Raw genomic sequence first — 26,765 nt, forward strand, 5'->3', positions numbered from 1 at the left:
CGTTTTCCTTACTAATCTCATGAGGAGCAGACACTTTCCTCTTCAGAAAAATAATTTCGTCGCTGTCCAAAGAAACGGGGTACTCCTACGCGCTGTCAAAGAGCGGCTAAATTGGCGAAACTGTCTCGCTAAATAGTTACAGTAGTTCAGCAATATAAGGAACCGGAAACAGATTAGCAAATTTGTTATTACACGTAGAGTTTCATTTCGAGGTTAGTCGACATAGTAGGGTTTACATACGAAATCTGGTTTCACTTGCCTTGAAATGTAATTTCATAGATTATATGTATATGGTCCGCAGCGCATAAATATGATTTACATTAAACATACTACCTGCAGGAACTTGTTTGACCTTTAAACGCCCGTCAGAGATTTGAACGAAATCGTAGACTCACATTGGAGGCCTTGGTGAACCCCTAATTATCACAGAATCATGATTGTTACATCGCTGTAAAGCTTATGGATCACAAATTCCAGTAACGAGGTAACATTTGTGCAATTCCCACTCTATTCGTAGAAGAAGAAGAAGAAGAAATCCTAAAGAAGAAGTCCTAAAAATATCACAAAAATAGCATTTGTAGGACCCTGGCAACCCTTGTAGTCACCCTATGCTGACAAAATCATGCTAATGTATAGACAACATACTTATGACAATAATATTTAAAAAATGGTAGCCGTTGGTGCAATACAAAGCAAGATAAAAATTAAGAACGAAATTCCTATAAAAACGCCCTCTATATAATTTTCGAAGGGCTCTTGCAGACCTTCGCATTCGCGCCAATGGTGAACGCTTTATCACAGAGTCATGATTGATACCTCGTTGGAAAGCTCATGGAACATAGATTCCAATGAGGTCACATTTGTGCAATTCCCGCACTATTTGTAAAAGTCATATGCAACCGTCCTGAAAATAAATGTAATTTATGTCAAAAAACGTACTCAACATATTGCCCAAATTTGCCCCCTCCTCCCCCTATAAGCAACAAATACACATACTAGAGGACTGCATGGGCTCGGGCCGGACTCGGGCTTACAAAGCATATATCACTTCGGGTTCGGGTTGTAAATTTTTAAATACAGGACCATATTTCTCGGGTCTTTTTGGGCCTAACTTTGTAAATATATTGTAAAACGATATGTATCGAATCGTTTTTTCTGGAGAACTTTTAAAGCACAACTACAAACTTGAACCTCTAATTTCTGTAAATAAAAATACAATTTTGTGTTAATTATTGAGTTTCTGTCATTCGGGCTTCTTTCGGTCTCTTTTGATTATCACATGGGCTCGGGCTTAACTCAAAGGCTAAAATATATTTCGGACTCGAATCTTACCTCATTATAAATTCACGGGCCTGGCCGGACCCTGGCTAAAAATTCCGGCCCGTGCAGACCTCTAGCACATGCAGGGTATTGCCATGTAGTGGACTACTCCATTGCTTCACATGGTGTCTACTATGTGGAATAATTTTTGTGACTATACCCCTAAGAAGAGAATCCCCAAAGAAAACATAATGCAAAAAAGAAAGAAAAAGAAAAGAAAAAAAGATAACACGAATTTAATCCTCCCCCTCCGCCGCGGTGTCCGCAATATACATAAGATCCATATCGGAAGGAAGCTTCATTCTTCAGAAACACTTTGATAACTTCCTAGTTTACTTAGGGGCTCAGCTATTGAGGTTTAAAGCCTGGACACAGCAGTTTCGTCAATGGACGTTTAAAGGTTAATAGTTGTAGGACAGGGTGAGTCAAAATTTTTGAAGACCCTTTTATTTTGAAACAATAGAGAAAAAAAAATGAAATGAAATCTTTCAGTTTAACGTCCGACGATTATGCCTATTAGGCTAAGGGAGACGGATGATTAAGGTAAAAGAATGATAATGGAATAATTGGTAGAATAAGAGTGTGGGAGGAAACGAGAGAACCCGAGGAAACTCACGGACACGATATTGTCTCCTACAAACTTACTTGGCCGGGAATCGAATCAGGGACTCCATGCACCAGAAGTAAGCGCTCTATCAGTGAGGACCCGTCCTCCCAAAACCTGGGAGGAAAATATGAAATCTTGGTAGTTGAGTTAAGACGAGAGTAGAGTTGGGACGCAACTTGCATATCAAGTAGCACCAGCGTAAACTCAGGAATGCAGAGGTGTAATTGTTCTTTCCATTTCTAATACTGCGTGCACGATATGAACACTGAAAGTTTGGAAATGTGGTATGTGGTAGCCATTCCATCTATTACATAACTGTAGTCACTGTATCCACTCCGACTGTACATACAGAAGAATGTCCTTTGAATAGTGTTCATATGCGTGCTGAATGCATTCCTGTAGGTGCCTTACATTGCGAGATTTCTCAGCATACGCGTACACCATCTGCTTCAAATAGATCAACAGTTAGAGATCAAGATGTGTGAGGTCCGATGATCAGGACGACAATTCCACGGGACTACGATGATCATTTTTTTACCTTGGAGTTGTGCATTGAGCCATTGGTGCACACCAACACCATAGTGGGAATGGGCCCCATTGTGTTGAAAATAGAAAGGCAAGTAGTAGTTTGGGTTTAGAGCAGAAGGGAATACATCGTCCCCGAAGGAGCGTTAGGTACTGTTGCGTCGTTAAAACCAATGAATCAGTCTTGCATATAGTCTCATGCCATTCACACCATTAAATTTGCATGATTATGTTCCTTACTTGGATCAACTGGATTATTATAACATTAGTAAAGACAATTATTCCGATTGACCTCCCCATTCAAATAGAAATTGATCTATCTCTCACTGCCGGTGTCTCAGAATTTGACGGTCCCGCACGCGACCGTGCTTAAGATATTAGATGTCTAGCTAGATACCGTTTCTTGTAGTTCTATGCAATGTCTTTGGAATTGTGTTCCTTGGATATTAGGATGATTTCTAACTTCTGTTAGTTTGTCAGAGGAATCTGAGATCATTTACAACAATAAGAGATTCTGTCAGTAACAATGACCCTTTCAAAGTTTCAGTGTTAGCATCGTGCACACCATACAAGATATGAAAGAAACAATTGAATGCAGTTTTGGATTTCTGAGATCACGCCGGTGCTACTTGCTATGCTACATGATGAGCTTTCCTTCTAATTTAAAATTTCAAACTTCATTTAAGATAGCCAATTTTAAGATAGCGGCCTTGGTTGCCATGTACTGATACTCTACAAATTAAGACCTCTCTCTACTACCATCTCTCATTAACATATTTCACATTTTCCTCTCGTGTTTCAAACTAAAAGGGTCCAAACAATTTTGATTCATCCTTTATAACTGACTCAACATTATTTTTAACATTCCAGCAACAACAAGCTAACATTCCAGACGTGAACTGAGACTTTTTCCGAGACCAGTATAAACCTGGAACGAAAAAGTCAGTTCGAAAGGTATAGATACCGTGATAACCAGGCTGTCAATAGGCTATTTCTTGTCAAGATACTATATCTTAAAGATCCTGTATAATATACCGGAATCAGCCATCAAAATTGATGATTTAGAGGAAAACCTTACTTGAAATTAGTAACGTTACTCAGAATATGTTACAATGGACTATGAAAAACATGGAGTGTGGAGTATGGATATGTATACAAGAAAAATATATGCTTTCAACAACTAATGTACTGCTTAAGTAAAACTTTCATAGATGTTTTTACATTTATAATGTTTCTGCGTCTTTAAAACTTCTATCAAAATGGAATGATTATATTTTAGAAATCACTCATTTCATATTAATATATTTTATGCCTCTCTATAGATTTTATTCTTTTGTGTTTCAGATGTGATTTTTTTTACATTAGTATGTAATAGCAAAGTATGGTATGTTCATAGCGAAAATTTATAAAAACATATCAAGAGTCAGCCCTGATTATTGAGGAAGATGACCAACATTGTATCTTTCGGACCGCCATCTCTGAAGAAACTGCAAGTGTGGCCCTGTTCTTTTATTGAACGAAGAGAACGGAGTTTAGCTATATCTCTGAGAATGCAATATATTCCTTACGCTTCTTGTGAAAAGCTTGACCGATCTTGACCACCTTTTCCCTGACGATATTTAATAGACCATGGATACTAAGGTTTATATATAAAAAAAAAAAAAAAAAAAATCGGTGACTCTAGTGATGAGCAAATGCAAGACCAAGACCAAGACCCGGGTGGTCTTGGTCTTGGTCTTGGTCTTGCACATGCGGTCTTGGTCTTGGTCTTGCACTGGAACCCTCGGTCTCGGTCTTGGTCTTGGTCTTGCACACCTAGTTTTGGTCTTGGTCTTGGTCTTGCACACCCAGTCTTGGTCTTGCTTGCAAGAGTCTTGCAAGTTTTGTTTTAAAGAAATCTATGATTTTCATAAGTAAATTTTACTCTGGATATAAGGGATAATAAATCCTACATTGCGTCAATAGTGAGGGAAATACAATGTATGTTTCTAAATGTAATATATTTTACCTTCGTGTAAGTGTGATGATACTGTACAACATAGGCGATGACCTTTACTTTTTTTTTTCAATGGGTGATCACGATTCACTACATATATCAGATAAATCACAACATTTCGTAATATTTTTTATATGTTTTAACAGATCCCATACTCCACTGGTTCTCAAACTGGGGAGGCTACCCCTGACAGTGAGACGCATGAAAGAAAATTAAGACGGCACAGATTACTGAAATACCATAAATTGCAAAATTATTTTTACACTCTAAAGGCGTCAGATTTTCTTCTTTCCAACCACGATTAGCTCATCTTTGTATTGAACAAACTCCCAATTAAATATTGAAATTTTGTTTTACTGGTTCTAATACGTACTGTATGGGGCAGAAACAAGGACATTACGCAAAAACGATGAAACAATTAGACTTTCGAAATGTGGGCATGGAGAAAAAGGAGAGAATCAGCTGGGTTGAACGGGAAACGAATGCGAAGGTTTTAGAAATAGTAGCAGTAGGGGAGAAAAGAAGAATTTTAGATGTAATTAAGAGGAGGACATTGGCTTAGGAGGAACTGTATTATGAGGGACGTGCTAGAGGGAGGGAGAGAAGGAGATTGTAGTTGAAGAAAGATATTAAGACAGAAAATTGCTACGTTAAGACGAAGAGACTAGCTGAGGACCATAGTCATCGAAGCTTCTCAGCTGCAGCAAGTGATCTGCTAATAATGGCAGAATAGCTATTATTATGACGATGATGATATGTTTTGCAATATTGACCAAAAAAGAGAGAAAAAATTAAAATAATAATAATTAAACCTCTTCATATTTTAGAATACGAAATGAAATTAAATTTGTGAGTTTTACGTCCCACAATTATGCCAGCTAGGCTAAAGGAGACGGTGATGATGAAAAATGAATGAAAATGGTGGAAAGAAAAAAAGTGGGAGGAAACGAGAGAATCCCGATTAAACCCACGCACACGGTGTTTGTCCACCACAAAGTTGACTTAGCGGGGGCTGGGATCGAACGCGGACCCCAAACACCAGAGCTGAACGCTCTACCACTGAGCCACCGCGGCCCCAATATTTTAGAATAATTTGAGTGAAAACTGAAAACGACTCAACTGTCGATGTCTTTTGTGTAAACTCAATTTATATAAATACTTTTGACCTACATTAGAAATACATAATAACGGCATCAAACTTCAAGTTATTTGAAATAAGTACGAATTCACTCTCAGTTGTGAATATAGATTATTTATTGTTGTATAATGTTATATCGTTGAATCCTAGATATGCCGTATACCTAAGGGAGCTATAAGTTATATTGATAAACAGTTATTCAACGTATAAGCATCCACCTATGAAATCAAACTTGCGGTAACATGCGCTAACTTTTTGTCAATGTCATGAAAATGTTATTTCAATATTAATTTTATAAGTACACTTTAAAAATTTCCAACGGATGCTTAAACCTCAGAGCCAAGGCCATACCCATGTAGTCGGCACCTATGGTGTACGGAATTGCCAATGTTCAATACTACATTTCTTTAGTTTTTGAAGAAGAACACCATTAATAGAATATGTCTTGAAATGAAATATCTACTTTAATGTCCCACGATTATTACACTGAGGCTAAGGGAAACAGAGATGATAAGAAATGGTGGAACGAAGAAAGTACGAGGAAACGGGAAAACCCACGCACAAGGTGTTTGTTCCCCAAAGAAGCTCGCATAGCACAAGCTGCGATCGAACCAGGGCCCCATGTACCAGAGGTGAACGCTCTTCCACTTAGCTACCGCGTCCATAACATGCTCTAGTTTATTTTTGCTTATCCACTTCTTATGGACACAACTATTCTTCATATGATTTCCCAAAATCCAATCATGGGCCGTCGTGAATGATCAAATGATGACCAAAGTAAATCAGACACTGAAGTTATTATAGCTTGTAACAATTCATAGAATTATGCTGTCGGTCGTCTCGTGAACAACCGATTCAAAAACGGCATACTGTAGCTATATGTTACAGGAGCAGATCGACTCACATGGATTGCATAAACTACTGGGGATACATTCACTCCGGTGGTATTTTTACTGGAGCCAATAAGTTCACGTGAAAGATGTAATGATTTTTCCCCTTCCTTTTTACATTCTATAAAAAATCAAGTAGTACCGTACTTGTGCAAGACTCTTGCGCAAGAGTCTTGGTCTTGGTCTTGCAGGTATGGTCTTGGTCTTGGTCTTGGTCTTGCACCCCTTGGTCTTGGTCTTGGTTCTTGCATCGGGATTCCTGGTCTTGGTCTTGGTCTTGGTCTTGGTCTTGCATGCAAGACTCTTGCAAAAACTGCAAGACCAAGACTCTTGCGCTCATCACTAGGTGACTCGTGGAAGAATAATCGGTGGGAAACCAGTTCTCTCGTACAAGTCACAGGAACGAAGCGACACCTAAAATAATTTATGCAGTTAATTATGAACGTATACATGTTTATTAAGTGTTATATAACATGAAGTTTCTTAAATTCAATATTTTCCCCGAATATGTAAGGACTTTACGACATCTATATACACTAATCAGCCTTGTAGCAACCGACATTGCAGAAATAGGCTGAGCTGAATTTTCGGGTTTTGCATCCTTATGTGTCCAAATGGAAGTAATGACAAAAAGGAAAATACGGTCCCATATGGACCAGAGGAAGACCGGAGATAATGCTGAACGGAAGGCCTGAGTACGCTGATTGTACTTAGTCACAACGTTGGGCAGACCTCTAGCTAGCACGTGCTCAAGTAAATATGTGGTACAAGGCTTTGTTGCACTCCTCACATAACTGAACTTCGCCTTAACTGTCCTCTCTTTTGGTAATTATACGGCCAGAGCAGATGCAGTTGGCGGGTGCGCATTAGGGTGGAGCGAAAATTTTTTTTTTCGAAATTCGAATTTGGATAGGGGGCAAAAGTTGCATCATATCGTAGTATTTTACCGTAGAAAATTTCAATTCTCTAAAATAATATTTAGCTGGGGCGCAATGATCCTGAAATTTGGGAATAATAAGACGAAAAGTGATCAACTATAAGCATTTTGCAAGTCTGTCATAAAGAAGCTTTTTGCTATTTAATAAGACTTCTGATATCCTACAATGAACTTTTGGCAATATTGTTAATAGTACAATAGTTTGGTTGGTGGTGACAGTGACGTAACTAGGGGAGAACGGGGCTTGTGCCCCGGGCGTCGAATTGGGGGCCGCAAAACTGGGCATATAATTATTTTCACTATAAAGCAAGGAAAGGAGTTTTAGCAAACTAAATATCATTAAAAAAATACTTCAGAAACTTAAGAGGATAACAACGATTCACCAACCTTAGGGTCATATCCATAGAGCTTATGTTAGCTTCAAAGCTATCTTTTGAGGACATTGTAAAATCTTTGCATCCAAAAGAGGCCGTAAGTTTAAATTTCTGTAGTTCCAGCTTTTTGTGTTTTCGTTTAACTTACATCGTTAATGAAATTTGTAAAATGTCCGAGTATAATACTCGAGACAACAGCTTCATTGTTTTTCATAATTAAATATTCTATTCAAAAGCAAAAGATGTTGATTCATTCTACACATATCCACATCCCAATATAATTCCGAAAACATTGCGATTTGCAGTTATTTCGTTAACACTGTAAGAATGTGTCAAGCATGCAACTCTCAGATCATTTGTCAATCAGTTACAAAGTAGTTTAGTGTTTTATCTTGTACTAAAAATTAAAATATGTACTACAATTTTGAAATCAAGCTTTATCACTTGCAAAAAGAATGGAATAGGAGAACTACTGTCTAATGCCAATATCAGATATAGTTGCGGAGCCTTTTGGTTTGGTTAGTCGGGGGGGGGGGGGAAGAAGCGCTAAGGAGAGTTCTTGCCCCGGACGTTAACTAGCCTAGTTGTGTCGCTGGGTGGTGAGTAAAAAAATGATATTCGGTATTATTTATATTACTTGGACAAAGAAATTCAAGAAAAGAGAAGGAAGGAAAGCCAAAAAGCGATCTTACGGTGAAGCTTTCACCCAAAAAGTATTATACTCTACTAGTTACATTATCGAATCTTCAGACTTGTCATCTTCGGAAACAAGATAGGAAGGCAATAAAGAACACACTGCAGCTGGAGGAGATCATATTTTAATTGGAAATATCCTTTGGAAGAAGACAAGAGAGCAAGCACAGGTTGGATGCACGGAAATGAGAAAATTCGTCCCACAATTAGCAAAAGTGAAGGAGAAAACCGGCGTGACTAGAAGAAAAATTGCAGCAATTGCTACTGCGGCTTGGAAGATTTTAAATATGTGAGTCTAGAGCAGTCGCAAAACATAATTGACAGAAGTAAAATTCAAAGAGAGGTTGTGAAAAATGGTATAAGTGTAAGAACTAAGAGATTGTAAATAAAGTGAAACCTCGTGCCATCTATTTTGATTGGAAGAAAGACCAAACGCTCACGATGTCCGGAAGATGAAGATGGAAAAAAATTATTCTATCCGTATAGAAACGGGTAACAAATTTCTCGGCTATGCCGGAAATGTTTTGACCGGATCAGCATCAGCAAAGAATATTGCTAGTTTCATCTGCCGCGAATTACAAGAAAATAATGTGGACCTATTAGATGTGGTAGCTATCGGTTGCGATGGCACTAATATTAATGTTGGTTCAAAAGGAGGAGTGATTAGAGTGCTTGAAAACCATTTAGGAAGGCCCTTGCAGTGGTGCATATGCTTATTGCATTTAATTGAACTACCACTTCGTCATTTACTAAAAGAAATCGATGGTATAAGTACTGGCCCTTACACTTTCTCTGGCTCTATTGGTAGATCATTAGAGAATTGTGAAACAAGTTCAGTGTACGGCTTCGAAAAGACTTCTTCAGAACCTCCTACACTCCTAAATGTGCGTGATCTCAGTTATGATCAGAGGTATTTGTGTGAATTACTCCAATCTGTCATAAGATTAGACTGATAAAAGCCTAGCAGATTAAGAAACCTGGGAAACTTCGGCATGTTCGCTGGTTAACAGTGGCTTATAGACTTTTTGCGTCTATAGGTGTATATATCAATGCCAAATCCTTCAGAGGAGCTCAAAACTCTATCAAAGTTCGTTGTAAAAGTGTGGTTCAACATCAAATTGAAAGCTCTTGTCAAATACGGAGTTAAACATTTGTTCCTAACCATAAAACTTTCGCGATGTTTGCAAGAACCATACAAGACTCCAGTCAATAAAGTAATTTCCAGAAATGCATTCTATGCGAATCCTTAAAACATTTTCATTGCCATGATTGGTGTCGACAGATCAACTACACGAATCCTTGCTGCTGATAAAATATTCCAATCCAGAAAACAGTGTAAACCTTCTGAAATCCGTTCCTTCGAAGTGCCAGTATTAAACTTCGAGACTAATAATTACACAGAAATGATAAACTGGAATGAGTGTAATATAAAGAACGCTAATACTGACTCATGAGACACACGAAAAATTGCAAGAAATTCGCGCTTCAGAAAATACATGTGTTGATATCCCTGAGTTCAAATGTCATACGCAAGTAGTGGAAAGATTAGTGAAATTAATTAGTGAAACTTCTTTCAGTATCTGGGGCACGAGAGAGCAATTTCTTTATTCGTTCCAAAATTGACTCGAGAAAATACATGCCTACTTTTGAGACAGTCGCAGTACTTTGCAGGAAGACGTGAACGCAACTTATGAAAAATTCAATCTAATGTTGGCGGGTAGGTGGGATTGAACTCGACGGCAGCCACCTCTTAGTGGTAAATTTTGGGTTGATGTAGCCTGTAACATAGAATATGATCTTCGGTAGCTTTAGAAATTCATCTAGTCGCGACAACGAATCTTAACACCCTCAAATTACAGTCTACTTCAAGCGAAGAGCTGTCTAATAATTACACAAATACACAACAAACATGTATTTGTTTACAAAATCTACGAAACTTAAGGCCATGGAGATCTGGCTAAAAATATTTTAGAGAATTGAAATTGTCCATGGTAAAGTACTACGATATGATGCATTTTTTGCAACATATCCAAATTTGAATTTAATTTTTTTTCTCTTATTTGTCTCTTTTCACTTATTTGCATAATCTTTCAAACTTAAGGCCCATTGCGCCCCGGCTAAAAATTATTTTAGAGAATTGAAATTTTCCATGGTAAAGTACTATAATATGATGCAACTTTTGCTCCCTATCCAAAATCGAATTTCGAAAAAAAAAATTTTTTTTTGGCTTCTTTTCACTCCACCCTAGTGCGCATACCAAGGTAAATAACAACCTCACCACAGGATAGACCTTTCCTCACCACGTTTTCTCTCTCCTCCATTAGATCTGAATTATCGACTCACGCCACCAGCCCCAACAACTGCGCACGAAGAATGTCATTAATACTGAATACAGGGAAACTACGCGTATTTCAGGGTTGCCACACTCGAGACTCGCGATGATGCCAAACACGAGTATGAATCATGCTAGATTTTTGTAAATTATGCCAGATTTTCAAATTATCTTTCCTAATTAATTTTAAAGACCCGCCCCCTACTTATCTTCATTATTTTAACGAATTGTTTTAACTGTATTCAAGTACAAAGCTAATATGACGCTGTCAGCAATGATAATGAAATAAATTGAATTTGACACATTATAGAGAAGGAAGGTCGAATTTATATTTTATGAAGGGATAACATCTTAAGAAATATATGCACAACATACCGCTTCGGACACAGCCCTGAAGAATTTCTTTTAGTGTATTACTAGCTGTCCCCTGTCGCTCATATCTCTCCCCACTCAAGCTGTAAATTGAAAGGGACAGAAACATTGCAGATAACCACACATTCAGGTTTCAGTTGACAGTAATAAAACTATGGATAAGTAAATATGTTTTGCAGGGTCATATTTTGCTATTTTTGAACATTTCTCTGAATTCAACAATAAATTACAACTGTGGAAATACTGACTGGTTTTCATTGCTCCAAACATCGCTTCAACTAAAAGAATAATTCCCGACGGTCCTTGAACCATCTATATTTTCGTTCTTTTTCTGTTCTCCAGAGGAAAGAATGAAATTATGCTAGATTTGGCCAAGATGCTAAAGTCAAGATGCTAGATGCTAAAGGCATGTGAATTATGCTAGATCTAGCACCAAGATGCTAGATATGGCTTCACTGGCGTATTTGAAGAAAGTTCAGTCGCTTTCCTCGAACTTCCGCTTTTGAAAACCTACGGACTTATTGTTAGTTTGGTACGAATGAAATATCTATTTGACGCCTAGTAGGAAGCTCAACTCAGCAATACAACACAGGGGTAGAGTATCGTCTCGAATCTAAGGTCAAAATCTCAGTACTTGTCCAATAATCAGACTGGGTACCCAAACAGTCAGGAGGCAGTGCGTTGTTGGACAGGGTCAAATAAAAGTACGTCATGGAGATCACACATTATGAGTGATTTTTCTTTGTAAATTCCAACTGGGACATTCTGCTTAGCAAGCTGAATAAAAAGTTAACAGTGCATTTGGGTCAGGAATAGCGAATGAATACACTATTCACAGTTGATGTGTCAAATTTTGTTCGAGAGGCACAACATTGAAAACTGAACCCATGTGCACCGAATAACATTATGTTCAGATGAGATCTTCAGGAACACTGAAAACAAACCCACGGAAAAATGTTTGAGACAATGTAGGTGAGAGGATGCGTAGGCGTACGCCCACGTTCGGCGACATTGTGTAATCGGGTCTAGGTCAAAACCCCCACAGCCAAAACCCCCACACTCAAGAAATGTCAAAACGCCCACACAAACGGTCATAACCCCCACACAAAGGGACAAATCTCCCAAACGCACGAACGGTCAAAACCCCCACAACCAAAACCCCCACACTCAAGAAATGTCAAAACGCCCACACGATCGGTCATAACCCCCACACAAATGGACAAATCTCCCAAACGCACGAACGGTCATAACCCCCACAGCCAAAACCCCCACACTCAAGAAATGTCATAACGCCCACACAATCGGTCATAACCCCCACACAAATGGACAAAACAGCCACACATAAATGGACAAAACTCCCACACAAATGGTCAAAACTCCCACATGCAGAAATTGTCACAACTGCCACACAAATGGACAAAATCCCCACAAAATCGGACAAATCCCCCACGCTCTGAAATGATCGTCATTTCACGTCTTTGTTGCGGCTCTTTAAGACGACCACTTTAGTGTTTCTGTCATTACAAAACAGTGCAAGAAGAATAGTTGCAACATCAGTTTAAGTGGAATAAAAAATATTATTAAAAAGTACAAGGGCAAGAAATACAACCAGGATCATTTCAGAGTGTGGAAGATTTGATTGATTGTGTGGGGTTTTTGTCCATTTGTATGGCAGTTGTGACAATTTCTGCATGTGGGAGTTTTGTCCATTTGTGTGGGGGTTTTGTCCATTTATGTGGGGATTGTGACCGTTGCTATGTGTGGCTGTTTTGTCCATTTGTGTGGGAACTACGACCGTTGGAGGTTATGACCGATTACCAGTGTGGGGGTTTTGGCTGTGGGGGTTATGACCGTTCGTGTATTTGGGAGATTTGTCCATTTGTGTGGGGGTTATGACCGATCGTGTGGGCGTTGTGACATTTCTTGAGTGTGGGGGTTATGACCGTTCGTGTGTGTGGGAGATTTGTCCATTTGTGTGGGGGTTATGACCGTTTGTGTGGGCGTTTTGACATTTCTTGAGTGTGGGGGTTTTGACCGGTTCCCGTTGGGTCGTGATCAATGTCCAAAACAGTATTCAAAACACTCCTTTACCCACAGGAGCTATTAGTGCTGTTATGGTGATGTGATCCATAATATCTTTCTCTGTCGAGGCTAAACTATAACTGCGAATCTTTATAGCCCAAATCCATGAATCCCACCCAAACTTGTCCACAAGCCTACATCAATAGTAAATAGACATGCTGCCCTCATGTTGCACAACAATAAACGTACGTCGCTCAGACGATGGTCTAGATTTTCAATGAATTACAGTATAAAACCCTTCCTTCCTCGCCGTATTCTACTCACATCTATTCTTCCAATTACTACCTTTTCTATAATCTCGATTACTTGTTGGGAGGGAAAAACTTTTGCTGACTGTTGGGCGATGCAACGCGTGGTTGAAAAATTGTTCACCCTCAGACTACAGCCTTCTTTCCTCACGAATCCAATCGTTGGCTGAGGAATGGCAAAAGTGTTTGGTTGTAGACAGCGTCTATTTTGATTAACCAGACAGGCCTATTGTAGCTTTTATTTATTTATTGACTTTGGGAATGACGCATTTGGAGTGAGCATTTCATTTGCACCAATCTAATAGAATGTGTACAGCTCTACTTATATTGCACTAGACGTTGTTTCAATTTCCTTCGAGAGCTATTTGCAAATAGAAAAGTGTGCATATTTCCTTTCCGTAATTTTCCTAGAAGATGTGTATGAGAGCTGCTTTATTTACTATTAAATAAAAGAGTACACACTGAGGTGTGTATGGCCCCTCCCACATTTTAAATATATATCATATGATTAATTTTACTAGACAAATGAAAGAGTCTTAATGCAAATTCAGTTTCTCACTCTCAGCTTCGGAAATCATTATACATAATTTCTGTTGGCTGTAATCTTATCAGCACCGTGTCTGTGTACATATCGTAATCTTTTGTGGAATATTTGAGTTATATTTGGGATCGACCATTAATGATAGGAATACTTTCCAATCTTCTATGCTAGAAACTCATATGACAGTTCTTGAAACATTGCTTATTTATTATCTTCCTACATTATGACTTATTCCGGTTTCACAATTTTATTTAATCACTTTCAAAACTTCTTTCAAGGACTCCAGGGTCTGTTAAATCTCAATGTTTACTTCGTTTGCAAAAAAAAAAAAAAAAAAAAAAAAAAGTATTTTGCACTGGTAAATACTCAAGGTCAAAGTGCTTCCATTTTTTTCCTGCTTGCTCGTAATTGCATACTTTATTTTGGATTTTGCACTCACCCATTCCAGAACATTAAAGTATACTGTTTAGTATAGAATTGGATAGAAAAATGCTACCAATTTAATAATTTTATGAATTAAACTTCTTAGGATATGAACATCTATTAGGAGAACATAGTCAGTCTCAACTCATGTTCCCTAAGATTAAAAGTTTCGGTATTTTTATTATTGTTTTCTTACATAAGGAGACTTGAAGAGTGCTATTTTCACTATGACAGAAGAGTATTTTATACAATAAGAATTGAATAATAATAATAATAATAATAATAATAATAATAATAATAATAATAATAAAGAAAATAATTCTCATATTTGTCAATAAATCTTTATTTTCAGCTCACCAAAGGTAAAGGACGAAACAGAAAGGTACTTGATTCTGAAGCCCAAACATTTGGTGCGATTCTAAAAAATAAATCATCATTGGCTCCACTTCCCAAAACTAGAGTAAGTATACAAATAAATTAAGATATATATTTCATATCCATACTGACAGATATTTTGAATCAATGCCATGCTTATCAAGGGGGATATTACAAACTTAACACTTAAACATGATCGGTTATTACAGAAAGTTTATCTGTCTATATGTGTCCAATGTTAAACTTTTATCCCTGCTCACAAAATTGAACGATCCGAATCATTCCATTAGCAAAAGGAAACTACAGGACTCTAGTGTCGAGCAAAGTTCGAGTGTATATGGTGTATGCATTATGGCTACCAAAGTGAACTGATTTTGGGATGGGTACGTTCACGTTGTAGTACGTTTCCACGCCAAAGTTTTCCGTAACGCAGATTCAAAAACTGTGCAGGGAAAATGAATGTGCATTGAGGTCAACAACCATCAAGAAAATAATTAATCGACATTAACATCACGATGTTACAACACTTCGTTTACCCAGTAAAGGAAGCAGAAATCGGCAGTCGGATGACTCCACCTGTAGCTCGGAAGTTGCGCTAACTGACCCTGTATAGAAACCATCCTACACAATGTTTGGTAGCAAGACGATTGCACGTGGCACAATGAACTGTGACCAACATCTACGTGGCAAATTAGAGCTCCAGATGATGCTTAATAGTCCTGGACATTCCGTAGTGCGGTACATTGGAGAGAGAGAAAGTCCTACTGCAAGCGTCTCTAAGAACGCTATATATCAAGGGAAAGGTGGAAATTTGTTACCATGCTCGATGAAGCATAGATTTACCTGTCAGATTGTAGCAAAATTCGAGCCGTAACATCACCCACGAGATGCAAAAACCTGCCCGACTTCAACCGTCAGTGCAAAGCAAGTTTCTCGAACGGATTTCTGTTGTCGAGAGATATTGCTATGAAGTCAAGTTAACGACTCGGCAGGTGCCTAGAAACTGCAACATCAATTTCGCATTTTCTCACATCAATTTCTACAGAAGATCTGCTCCGCTTGTATGGAAATACATTAAATTAAGTCCGTGTACATATGGATAAGGCAATGCCACATACACTCCTTTCTGCACAGGGATTTCAGCAACAGATGGAGGCAGATATCGACATCCAGGCTATTCTTTTCCAGATAAAATCTAAGAGTGAAATAATCTAATGACAGTGCCATGGATTTCTGCGGATTTGGTCTATTGGAAAGTTCACTTGTATTTCGTAATGTCCCCACTCTCCGTGGCCTCTAGAAAACCTCCCAAGAGAAGTGGCTCAAGATTTCCGTTCTTGTAATGCAATCCCTATCAGGATCCTGCCGCCTACAGTCGGACAATTTGTCCATGCCTAACAGATGCCGTGGTTGGATTGCTGGCTCCGGACACCGGCGCCTCTCTGCGCGATTTTCGACCGCCACGAATAGTTGTCTTGCCGAGCAGTCGACAAAGAGCCGGAAATGAGCATTAAATGCGTCGGCGCCGCCGTCGAAAAGAGGTCGGCATAAGGAGTCGGCAGAGAGTCGGAAAGAGGCCTTTCCGACTGTTTTGCCGACTCTGACAGTCGACAAAGAGTTGGCAAAGGGTATTTTATTTTACGATTTTCGACCGCTTGCCGCCTCGGCAAAAGGTCGGCAACTTTGAACAAATAGATCGTCGTGCCGGCTGCCTCCGGCGGCCCGCCACCGTCAACGGCGGCAATCCCTCTTTCTGACCGCGACTTCCTGATGTGGATGGAGTCTTGCACAATGGAAGTTACAGTGCCAAGTTTTTGCCAAGATATGTGGTGCTGACATCGAGCGAAATGGATGGTATTCCCGTACTTTTTCCTAAGGTAGGTGAGAAGTCAAAATTAGACATATAAACGAATCAACATTTTGTATTAATTTTAGGTGAATTCGTGATTACAAAAAAGTGATTAACTGTGTACATTTTATGTAAACTAGCGAGAAAGTTTTTTAAAGCTCTTGTCATACGACAAGCTGTATCTTGCTAGGTCTTCTTAAAGTAAAGATGGGCGATTTGCAGAAATATGTTTGCAGTAACTTTGAAAGTGTTTTAAGTGAGTAAATTAGGCAATTACTAAATTTAATCCATCAATTTTACTTTACGTTATTGTACGCGAGGTCATGAAAGACGAGGACCTGCTATTGATATGGAATGTAAACCATGAAACAGCGAATACTTGTACCGAAAACGAAGATAAGAAATGGCAGAGGAGTTAATTATCTGAATTCGAAACGCACAGGGTGATGCAGTTAGCAAACACCTGATTTAAATTGAGTTGGTACTCCTAACTCTACACTGAACATTCAATTTGTCCTGGACAATGATAAGGTAAATACATCAAAGAAGCAGCAATCGTCAATAAGTAGTAACATATTTTCCTTATCTTTCCAATGTATCAGGGTGAATCATTAGAGCATTCGTGTTTGAACCCGTCGAATGTAACAGATTATTTCTATTACGGTCGGTCACCAAGCGTAATAGTCTAGGTATCGGGGCTTAAAAATTGAGTACTTAGGGCAAATCATGTAACAATTTGGCATCCGATATTTTTTGAATATATACCCATCACTCATGGGCGGCGATTAGGGGGGAAGAGGGGGCAGTTGCCCGCCCACTTTTTGAAGTGAGGCCCTAATTTATATAGTTTCATTTGGAAATGTAAACAGGGTGTCCACACTATTTAGAGAAAAAATCTCTGACTTTTCCCTGACTTTCCATGACGAATATTCCAGATTTCCCTTACCCCTGAATAACTTAAAAATATAGAAAAAAGAAAGAAGCTCCAGCCTCCACACTTCCCATAATTGGCCTTGTTCTCTTCCGCTTCTGTTTCTTTCTTTTTTCAATTTTTTTTCCAAAGGAATGTAAATTTACAAACATGTGCATTAGGCCGATATTGATTAGGCCTACATATGGGCCTATTACACAAAATGTACAGTTACAAACGAAAGTGTGCAATATACAGAGTACTTAAGATATGAAAAAAATTACACATTATATGCTTACACATTATAATACCAATTACACAGCATTATAATATTGCCTATAGTAATAAACAGTTCATACATGATTTTATTGATTATTTAAAACACACACACACACATTATGTAACATACTTTTGCTGGTGCAGTTGTTAAATGTAACCCATTTATAATTTTTTCCTCATCCTTTCTCGCATAGTTTTCTTCTCATTGATCTGAATATCCTTGTTGTCTCCGCAGTTTAATTTTCTTCTCTTCTTCCTCCAGCTCCTTTAGTTGTTACTGAATCTTCCGTCTCTCTCCTCTTCTCGTCTCCGGCATTTATTTCTCTTTTCTTTTCCAGATACACCTGGTATTGTCTCATTGAACTTCTCACTGAATTTATCATCCCTCTTGTAATTATTAATCCTGATGATCCGCCCATTCTCATCACAGATGATCCGTTGAGCTATCAGAGATTTTTGTTGTAAATTGTCAAGAATGAGAATTTTATTTATTATGAAACCACTTTCAAAAATTGCGTTTCCGTGAAAGAAGATAAAACACAAAATCACAACTGACCATAAGTCAACGAAGTTCTTCCCATTTCCTAAGACTAAGTAAAAAACTCATCAAGTCCAATACAATCTCTATCATTGGCTATGAATTCATTCGAGTGTTCTTTAAATTCTTCAGTCTGAGCATTCACTGTGAGCTGGAGATACTATTTCTTCGCGTTCTCAGCCACTTGTCCAGATATCCTTTCGGCACCATGCAATTCTTCTAGAACAGCGTCTACCCTTTTGAGCAAATATGCCAGGATGTAATTAGACGTGTTACTCACTAAAAAAAGAAAAAAGTTTCAAGAACTATATCAGAGAATACTGACTCCCTCAATATCATCATTGAGAACACCACATTTTGCATCCAGTAACAGTAAAGAAATCAACCCTATTTCATAAATTCAGTAATTGAACAATGGAACTAAATCGATTTTTCCCTGACCTCCTAACCTTCCTAACCAATCTACCATTTCCCTCACTTCACCTGATACATTTTTAGTTCCCTGACCTTTCCCTAACTTTCACTTATTTTCCAGAATGTGGACACCCTGGACATATTTCTTTATATGTCATAGCATATGTTTGCAGTACTTACTGAATTTCATTTTCTAAGAGTAAAAACATTCATTTAATGGCATATGTGAAATTAAAAGTATAAGTTGTTCATTAATTCCCAGTTTCAATATAACTTCTGCAAAACAAGCGTCATTATTCGTTACTATGATTAATATTATCTCTTCTATTTATTTGTTTTGCAAATTTATTAAACAATCTGATCACACAATTTTCCAGACAGAATTTTAAGATGTTCATGAGCAAGAACACAAATCTCTTCTTACACTTTCGTTGTTTTAGAGTATAATGGACTAGTACCTACCTGTATTGCTCTTATGTATTTACTTAATAAAATAGAAATACGATATACGGTATTTTAAGTGAAAAAGATAGTATCCTATTAGTTATACAACTTTTCATCAAACCGTGTTAGAAACAACCAGGAAATCTAACATTGATATACTTAGGTACAATTGCTCATATCATGTCTTGCCCCCCCTTACTTTCAACGTCCAACCGCCGCCACTGCCATCACTGATCACAAAAATGCCGGATGCCAGAAAAACCACCTCACGGGAGGGAAGGGGGAAGAAAAGCCGAAATTTTAGCCGTTTCTATTAATCGCTATATCTCCGCAACCATTGGAACTAGAGCATTCAATTTTTTTTTATTTTGTTTGTCTAATTGTTTTCCATAATTTAATTCCAGTGCATTTTAACTAAATATAATGGTTTTCTTGTTATTTTAATTTTTATTCAGTATTGGTTGCGCGTGACGTCAGTTTTTTAGTCACAGATTCTTTACAAGATCGAATTCGGTAAAATGTTTCCTCTAAACGTTTGTCGTCATTTTATGCTCTTTCAAAAAATGTCATCACAAGTCAACAACCTGTCCAGAAATGACTCCTTCCTCAGATGAGACAGTAAAGAAACAAGTGTCTGCTCGCGTTGCCTTCTGGCCCGGAGTAAAATTATGTGGGACCCATCGACTCAACTTGTAGTGATTCTCAAGTTGATGGAGGTGCTGTCGAAAGGTTTTTCCACTCACGCTGAATTATAGTCCCGGTTCCTCACATGTCTGACCACTGTTCGTCTCAATTGCTGTCTGAAGATCTGAATTTTGTACATGGGTTGGTCCTTCGAGTGTTTTGTCACTTCGTTAAACTTATTAAACCATCGCTGCACTGTTTGCGTAGTCACGACACCCTCACCAAGGCCTGGCATATCTTCCGCTTCGCTGCAGAAGCGTTTGATCCCAGTTTGAACTCGTACAGCATACATACCTTTATGACGCTCTGTGGAGGTCTCATGTTCGCTCTGTCCTTACGCAAGTTCACGGTGTGTTCACGGTGTAACTGAACTGCTACAACCAAGTTGTATGTTGGAAATTCCCACACCAATAACTGACCTTCGCGTTATCTCCATTCTCATTCAACTCACGGTGTGACGGCCAGTTGAAGATAGACCTCCACAAAAAAGAGACAGAACTTTCTTGGTTACTTTTATATCTCGAAAAAGATAAAGAAATTTGTGACATCTTTAATGCGTCATTCAGTCTTCTTCATCACTTTGTTCATTAACTGATATTAAATTTTTATACTCGCTCGGACAACTACACATTGGAGTGCACAAAAAATCCCAATTCTTACATTTGCATTTCAAACTTACATACTCAAGTTTCTGACAGCTATACATTGTAATCTCTAAACAAGTCTTGGGAATATCTTCGAGTGTTTTCAAAACTGGTCTTAAAATTTGGTCCTCCAAGTACCATCCGGAGGCTTCTGGCCTTGGTGGATCAATCTCACACTTATCAACGTTTCAAAAATTGTTGTTTGGTAATGGAATCTCTTTATATGTTGTTTCAGAGCATCAGTAGCTGAAGGTAATTTCTCAAGGCTGCATTTTCCTAAAGTAGGAGCCTAGCTTCATCACAGATCTTCGCATTAACATTGAGGAGCTTTGTGAAAAACAGTTCTTCAGATTCAATAGCGCTTGCTGATAAAGGAATCTGTCCTAGGGAAATAAAAGGTCACAGTTTTCTGACGTGAGTAAGTAGACAGTTCTTGATCTTTGATGTTCCAACTGGATATGACGTTATGCCGCATCCAAGTGGAGTGTGATAAGCCATTACCTCTCTTCTCATTCCCAGATAACTGGTGGCAAAGGTGGTGAACTGGGATAAACCTTCTTGTCCTTGAAATCCCGCCATCATGTACAATTCTTTACAAGAAATTCTATCATAATAGTGTATCAACAGCAGGAATAAATTGGTGTCTATACTCATCACAACAATTCTTTCTGAATTGTGATTCACAGCACGAAGTATCATTCTAGAATCTGATCCTTCAAGCTTCTATTCAAGATCTTGAACATCGATCTCGAACTTTGACTTAACAGTCTTGTGATCTTTAAAACTACTGGGAACAACAACAAAGAGTTCTGAAGGTGATAATTCCAACAATGCATTATCTACTTATGGTCTACTTACTCAGAGAACTGTTACCTTCTATTTTCCCTAGGACAGATTCCTTTTTCAGAAAACGCTATTGAATCTGAAGAACTGTTTTTCACAAAGTTCCTCAAGGTTAATGCGAATATCTGTGATGGAGCTAGGCTCCTACTTTAGGAAAATGCAGCCTTGAGAAATTACCTCCAGCTACTGATGCTCTGGAACAACATATAAAGAGACCCTATTACCAAACAGCAATTTGGGAAACGCTGATAAGTGTGAGATTGATCTACCAAGGCTAGAAGACTCCGTATGGTACTTGGAGGACCAAATTTTAAGACCAGTTTTGAAAACACTCGAAGATATTCCCAAGGCTTGTTTAGAGATTACGATGTGTAGCTGTCAGAAACTTGAGTGGGTAAGTTTGAAATGCAAATGTAAGAATCGCGGTTTCTTGTGCACTCCAATGTATAGTTGTCCGAGCGAGTATAAAAGTTCAATATCAGTTAATGAACAGAGTGATGAAGAAGACTGAATGACGCATTAAAGACATCACGAATTTCTTTATCATTTTAGGATATACGAGTGGCATAACATTATTGAGAACTAATTCTAGAAAGCAAATAGTTTGTTCTCTAGTGTAGAGATTTCTTAAGCATATGGTTTCCTTCTATTATAGATTTATTGTATTATAGCAACTGTACACAATCTTAATAATAGGTAAGTGTTTCTTCTGTAAACAACAATTAACAGTTTAAAAACTGATCATTCATAAAATATCTTAGGCATATCTTATCTTTTGCTTTTTTCCCTCACTGTAGCTGTAAGTATTAGGAGGGAAATTTGGTAATTTATTAAAAAAACGTGGATGGCAAATTGTTCATGATTCTCTCTTGAAAACAATTCTGAAATCTGGTTCCTACTCTGTTTCAATCAGTACCATTGTAGTACATAAATCGAAGGAATTGTAGCAAAAACATCCCTTGTCGAAACAAGATTTTTTTTTCAGAAAAATTAATAGAAAGCTTCATGTTTATTCATGTTTTAGAAGTTATCAGAGACACGTATAAAGAAACAGATTTGCAGAGTGTTTTATAGTGTATATTAGAGAAAGCTCTCATTTCACTCTTAAGAGATATTTTGTTTTGACAAGGGTAATTTTGGAAAAGAGACCTTCGATTGATATTAAAAATGGGTATTTTAAATTAGATTATAGACAGACTTAATCATAACGATTATATATTTGTAGGCAGACAAGATTATATATATATATATATATATATATATATATATATATATATATATATATATATATATATATATATATATATATATATATATAGGGTGGCCCAAAAGTAGGAATACACCCCTGTATTGATCAAGTATAAGATTCTAGTTTATGAGTTTATTTGCTTCGGCTCTTCAGAGCTTAAGATGTAAGTAAAAACACAATAAGAACAAATAATAAAGAAATTAAGTCTATTTGACTTATAAGAATAAGAATTGATACAAATGCAGTACGGTACAGCACAGGCCCATATCCAAGGGGATTCTAGGGGGGCCAGAGCCCCCTAAATTTTTACCGGCTCCCCTAGAATGTTCGCGGTAGTCTTGCAAATGAACTATAATATAGTGATGAACTATAGTCTGGTTTGATCGGCCCCCTAACTTCTACCGCCCTCCCTAAATTTTTGGGCTGGCTACCGGCCTAGTACAGCATACCGGCCTAGTACACCATACAGTGGTTTTATGGGGAATTTAAAAATCTTTCCCATGTTATTTATATGGGCCGTCTTCTACACCTCAAAATGTTTAGGCACTTCCGGCATGATTAGAATGATGAATTTTGGCATGATTGTAGCCTTCCAGGATTAACCGACAGGAAAATTGCCAAAAGTGAATATATTCCATAAATAAAACTGCCATAAAATTGCCATAAATAAAAACTAACAAAACCTAATAACTTTTGAACCACCTAACCAATCACGATCAAATTTTCAACGTATATGAGGGTTGGGCGTTAGGTGTCTTTTATCGTTTCACTTTGACAAGCCAACCTAGGGGAGGGAGAGGGGAGGTATATATGTAAAAAAAATTAAATTAAAATGACTGCCTTTGTGACTTCATCACTCTTGAACCACCCTACCGATCTCAATCAAATTTTCAACATACATGAGTTTAGGAACTTGTATTACTTTAGGCTATTCACTTTGGCGATGCAACATAGGGGAGGGGGAGAGACATTTAAAAATGATCGGATATGACGAATATTAGTGTCGATTCCATAGTTTTAGGAGTAGCTGAGATTAACAGTGACAATTCTGATGCCATGTGCCGCAGCACGGAGGAGATGAAGGGGGAGCTATATATAATAATGATCGAAAATGACCAATATTACGAGGGCTGCTATATATATTTCTGGCCTAATAATGAAAATACGAATATTTATCAACGAAAATGGTTTTATTGTTTTTCAAAATATTCTCCATCAAGATTTATACACTTTTGCATGCGCTCAAACCAATTTTCGAAGCACTTTTTCCACTCCGATTGAGACACCTCCAAAACATGGTTTTTGAATGCTTCAACAGCATTTTCTGGCGACGAAAATCGTTGACCACGCATTTTTTTCTTGATGTGTGGGAATAAAAAGAAGTCATTGGGTGCCAAGTCAGGGCTGTACGGCGGATGACCCATCACTTCGACGTTTTGGCCGGTCAAAAATGCGCTGGTTTGAGCCGATGTGTGAGAGCTCGCATTGTCATGGTGCACAATGATTCGTCTTCTCTTGTTCATTTTTCGAATTTCTCCGAAGACTTCAGGCAAACAAATGGTGGTGTACCACTCAGAATTGACCGTCCTACGTTGCTCAAGCGGAACAGTCGCCACATGACCAGTTATGCCGAAGAAACAGGCGACCATTTGCTTCGAAGTGCTTCTTCCACGAACAACTTTCGTTGGATTTGGCTCGTCTTGGAAGACCCACACGGTCGATTGCTGTTTTGTTTCGGGCTCATACGCATAGATCCATGATTCGTCACCTGTGACGATCTTATAAACGTCTTTTGAAGCACCGCGATCGTATTTTTTCAGCATTTCTTTACACCAATCCACACGAGCTTTCTTTTGAGCGATTGTCAAATTGTGCGGGATCCAACGAGAACAAACCTTTTTTACGGCCAGGTGTTCATGCAATATCGAATGTATGCTGGTGGAAGAAATGCCTAGGCATGCCTCTATCTCACGGTAAGTCACATGACGGTCTTGCATTATCAGTTCACGTACGGCATCGATGTTTTCTGGCACAACGGCTGTTTTTGGACGACCTTCACGGAATTCGTCTTTGAGCGAGCGTCGGCCACGATTGAATTCGTTGTACCAGTTTTTCACAGTGCTATAGGATGGTGCTTCGTCGCCATACAAAGATTTAAGTTCATCGATGCACTCTTGTCGTGATAATCCACGTCGAAAGTTGTGAAAAATGATCGCACGAAAATGTTCACGAGTTAATTCCATTTTTTTGCCAAGTTGATTTCTTCAAGTACCTGTAAAAGAAAAAAAAATTGTCGTAAGTCAAAAAGTTCTGAGTACATTTATGCTACAAAATGTCAAACTTTCCAATGGAAATGTCAGATTCCACCTGGCAACACTTAGTGTTGCCTAGGCCAGAAATATATATAGCAACCCTCGTAGTGCCTAATTCATAGTTTTCCGATTCGGTTTAAATTCAAAATCAGCCCCGCCACTTGGGGGAGGGGGGGAAAGATATATAAAAATGATCAAAAATGGCCACTATCAGTGTCGAATTTATAGTTTTCTGGTTCCCTTAGATGAACAGTCATACTTTCGATCCCGTTTAATTCCGAATTCAAACCCGCAACTTAAGGGAGAAATATATATTTTAAAATAATCGAAAATGGATGATATTAGTGCTGAATCAACATTTTTTAGGGTCGCTGAGATGAACGGTGACACTTCTGGTGCCATAGCCCGCAACATGGGGGAGAGGGAAATATATATATATGTATATATATAAATGGTCAAAAATGACCGATATTAGTGTTGAATCTATAGTTCTTGCGGTCGCCGGCATCAACCAAGACACTTCTGATGCTGTTTAAATCCGTTTTCAGCCCCGACACTTGGGGGATGCAAAGGGGTGACATACATTAAAATGATCGAAAATGAGCAATATCAATGTTAAATCCACAATTTTCGGTATTAGTAAGATAAACATTGATACTAACGATGGAGCATAGATCCAAATTTCAGCCATACAACATACAAAGAAGTGCATTTAAATTATTTATTTCAACCCATCGAAGCGGGTAATATATGCTAGTACTGAATAAAAATAAAAATAATATGGAAACCATTATATTTAGCTCAAAGATGCACTAGAATTAAATTATAGAAGATAATTAGAGAAACAAAATGAAAAAAAGTTCGGATGCTCTAGCTCCAAAGGTTACGGAGATATAGTGAATAATAGAAATGGTTAAAATTTCGGCTTTCTCTCCCTCTCCTCCCGTGAGGTGTTTTTCTGGCATCCGGTATTTTTGTGATCAGTGATGGATATATATATTAAAAAATATCTGATGCCGAATTGTTACATTATTTGCCCTTAACTCGAAAAGGAGAGCACTTTTGTCAAGTTGATGCCTAAACTGTAACTATGTTAAAAGAGGTGCCTTCAACAATAAATGGTTTCCTTGCTTTGAGTGAATTTCTTACAGATTGATAGCGGTCCAGGCCCGTATCCGCGGGGGGCAAGGGGAGCCGCCCCCCTAAATTTTTAATGCCCCCCTAAAATTTTTTTGGAAGGCTTGCAAAAAATCTTAATTAATTCTATGTGTAAACACTAAGAATAAAATGCAATATAAAAGATTATTCTAAGAATTTTTCCACTTTAACTATTTGACAAACATTTCTAAACATATTTTAAAGGAGTTAAAGTAAAGTTTATCAGTCTTCTCGAATCTCGATATGAAATGACACAATACACAATGAAGCAAGTTTTCCGAAAAGAAGGAATATGTTCATAATACTTCACAGTCGTAATAGCGATCTGGGAGGTAGGAGACGAAGTGTGAAGTGATTAGGCCTACTGCAAGCCAAATTATAAAACAGGAGCAGGAACAAAGCGTTTATCTTTTGTCAATTGCAGTAACGGCAGTAGGTTATTATTATTCTATTGTGTAGTTGTAGTACGTACATGCATTGCAAAATCCTCGTTAACAGCAAACCCTAGATTAATTTTGAAACAATTAGTTGTGAAGTGAATTAAGAGCTCCGAGTTTCGTTAAAGGCGACTGATTCTAGTGAGTTATT

General features: G+C 38.0%; 1 protein-coding gene across 1 annotated transcript in view; it reads left to right on the forward strand.

The window, feature by feature from the left end:
* The window catches only part of LOC145663657 (dynein axonemal intermediate chain 4-like), a 417,097-nt gene that overhangs the window by 124,967 nt on the left and 265,365 nt on the right, over positions 1-26,765 (forward strand). Inside the window, exon 6 of the mRNA XM_081729757.1 lies at positions 14,831-14,938. Coding sequence (XP_081585883.1) covers positions 14,831-14,938 — 108 coding nt within the window. The remainder of the gene's footprint in view (positions 1-14,830; positions 14,939-26,765) is intronic.

Source organism: Thermobia domestica, chromosome 11, assembly GCF_964235325.1.
Source record: "Thermobia domestica chromosome 11, izTheDome1.hap1.1, whole genome shotgun sequence".
In the NCBI taxonomy this organism is placed as follows: domain Eukaryota; kingdom Metazoa; phylum Arthropoda; class Insecta; order Zygentoma; family Lepismatidae; genus Thermobia; species Thermobia domestica.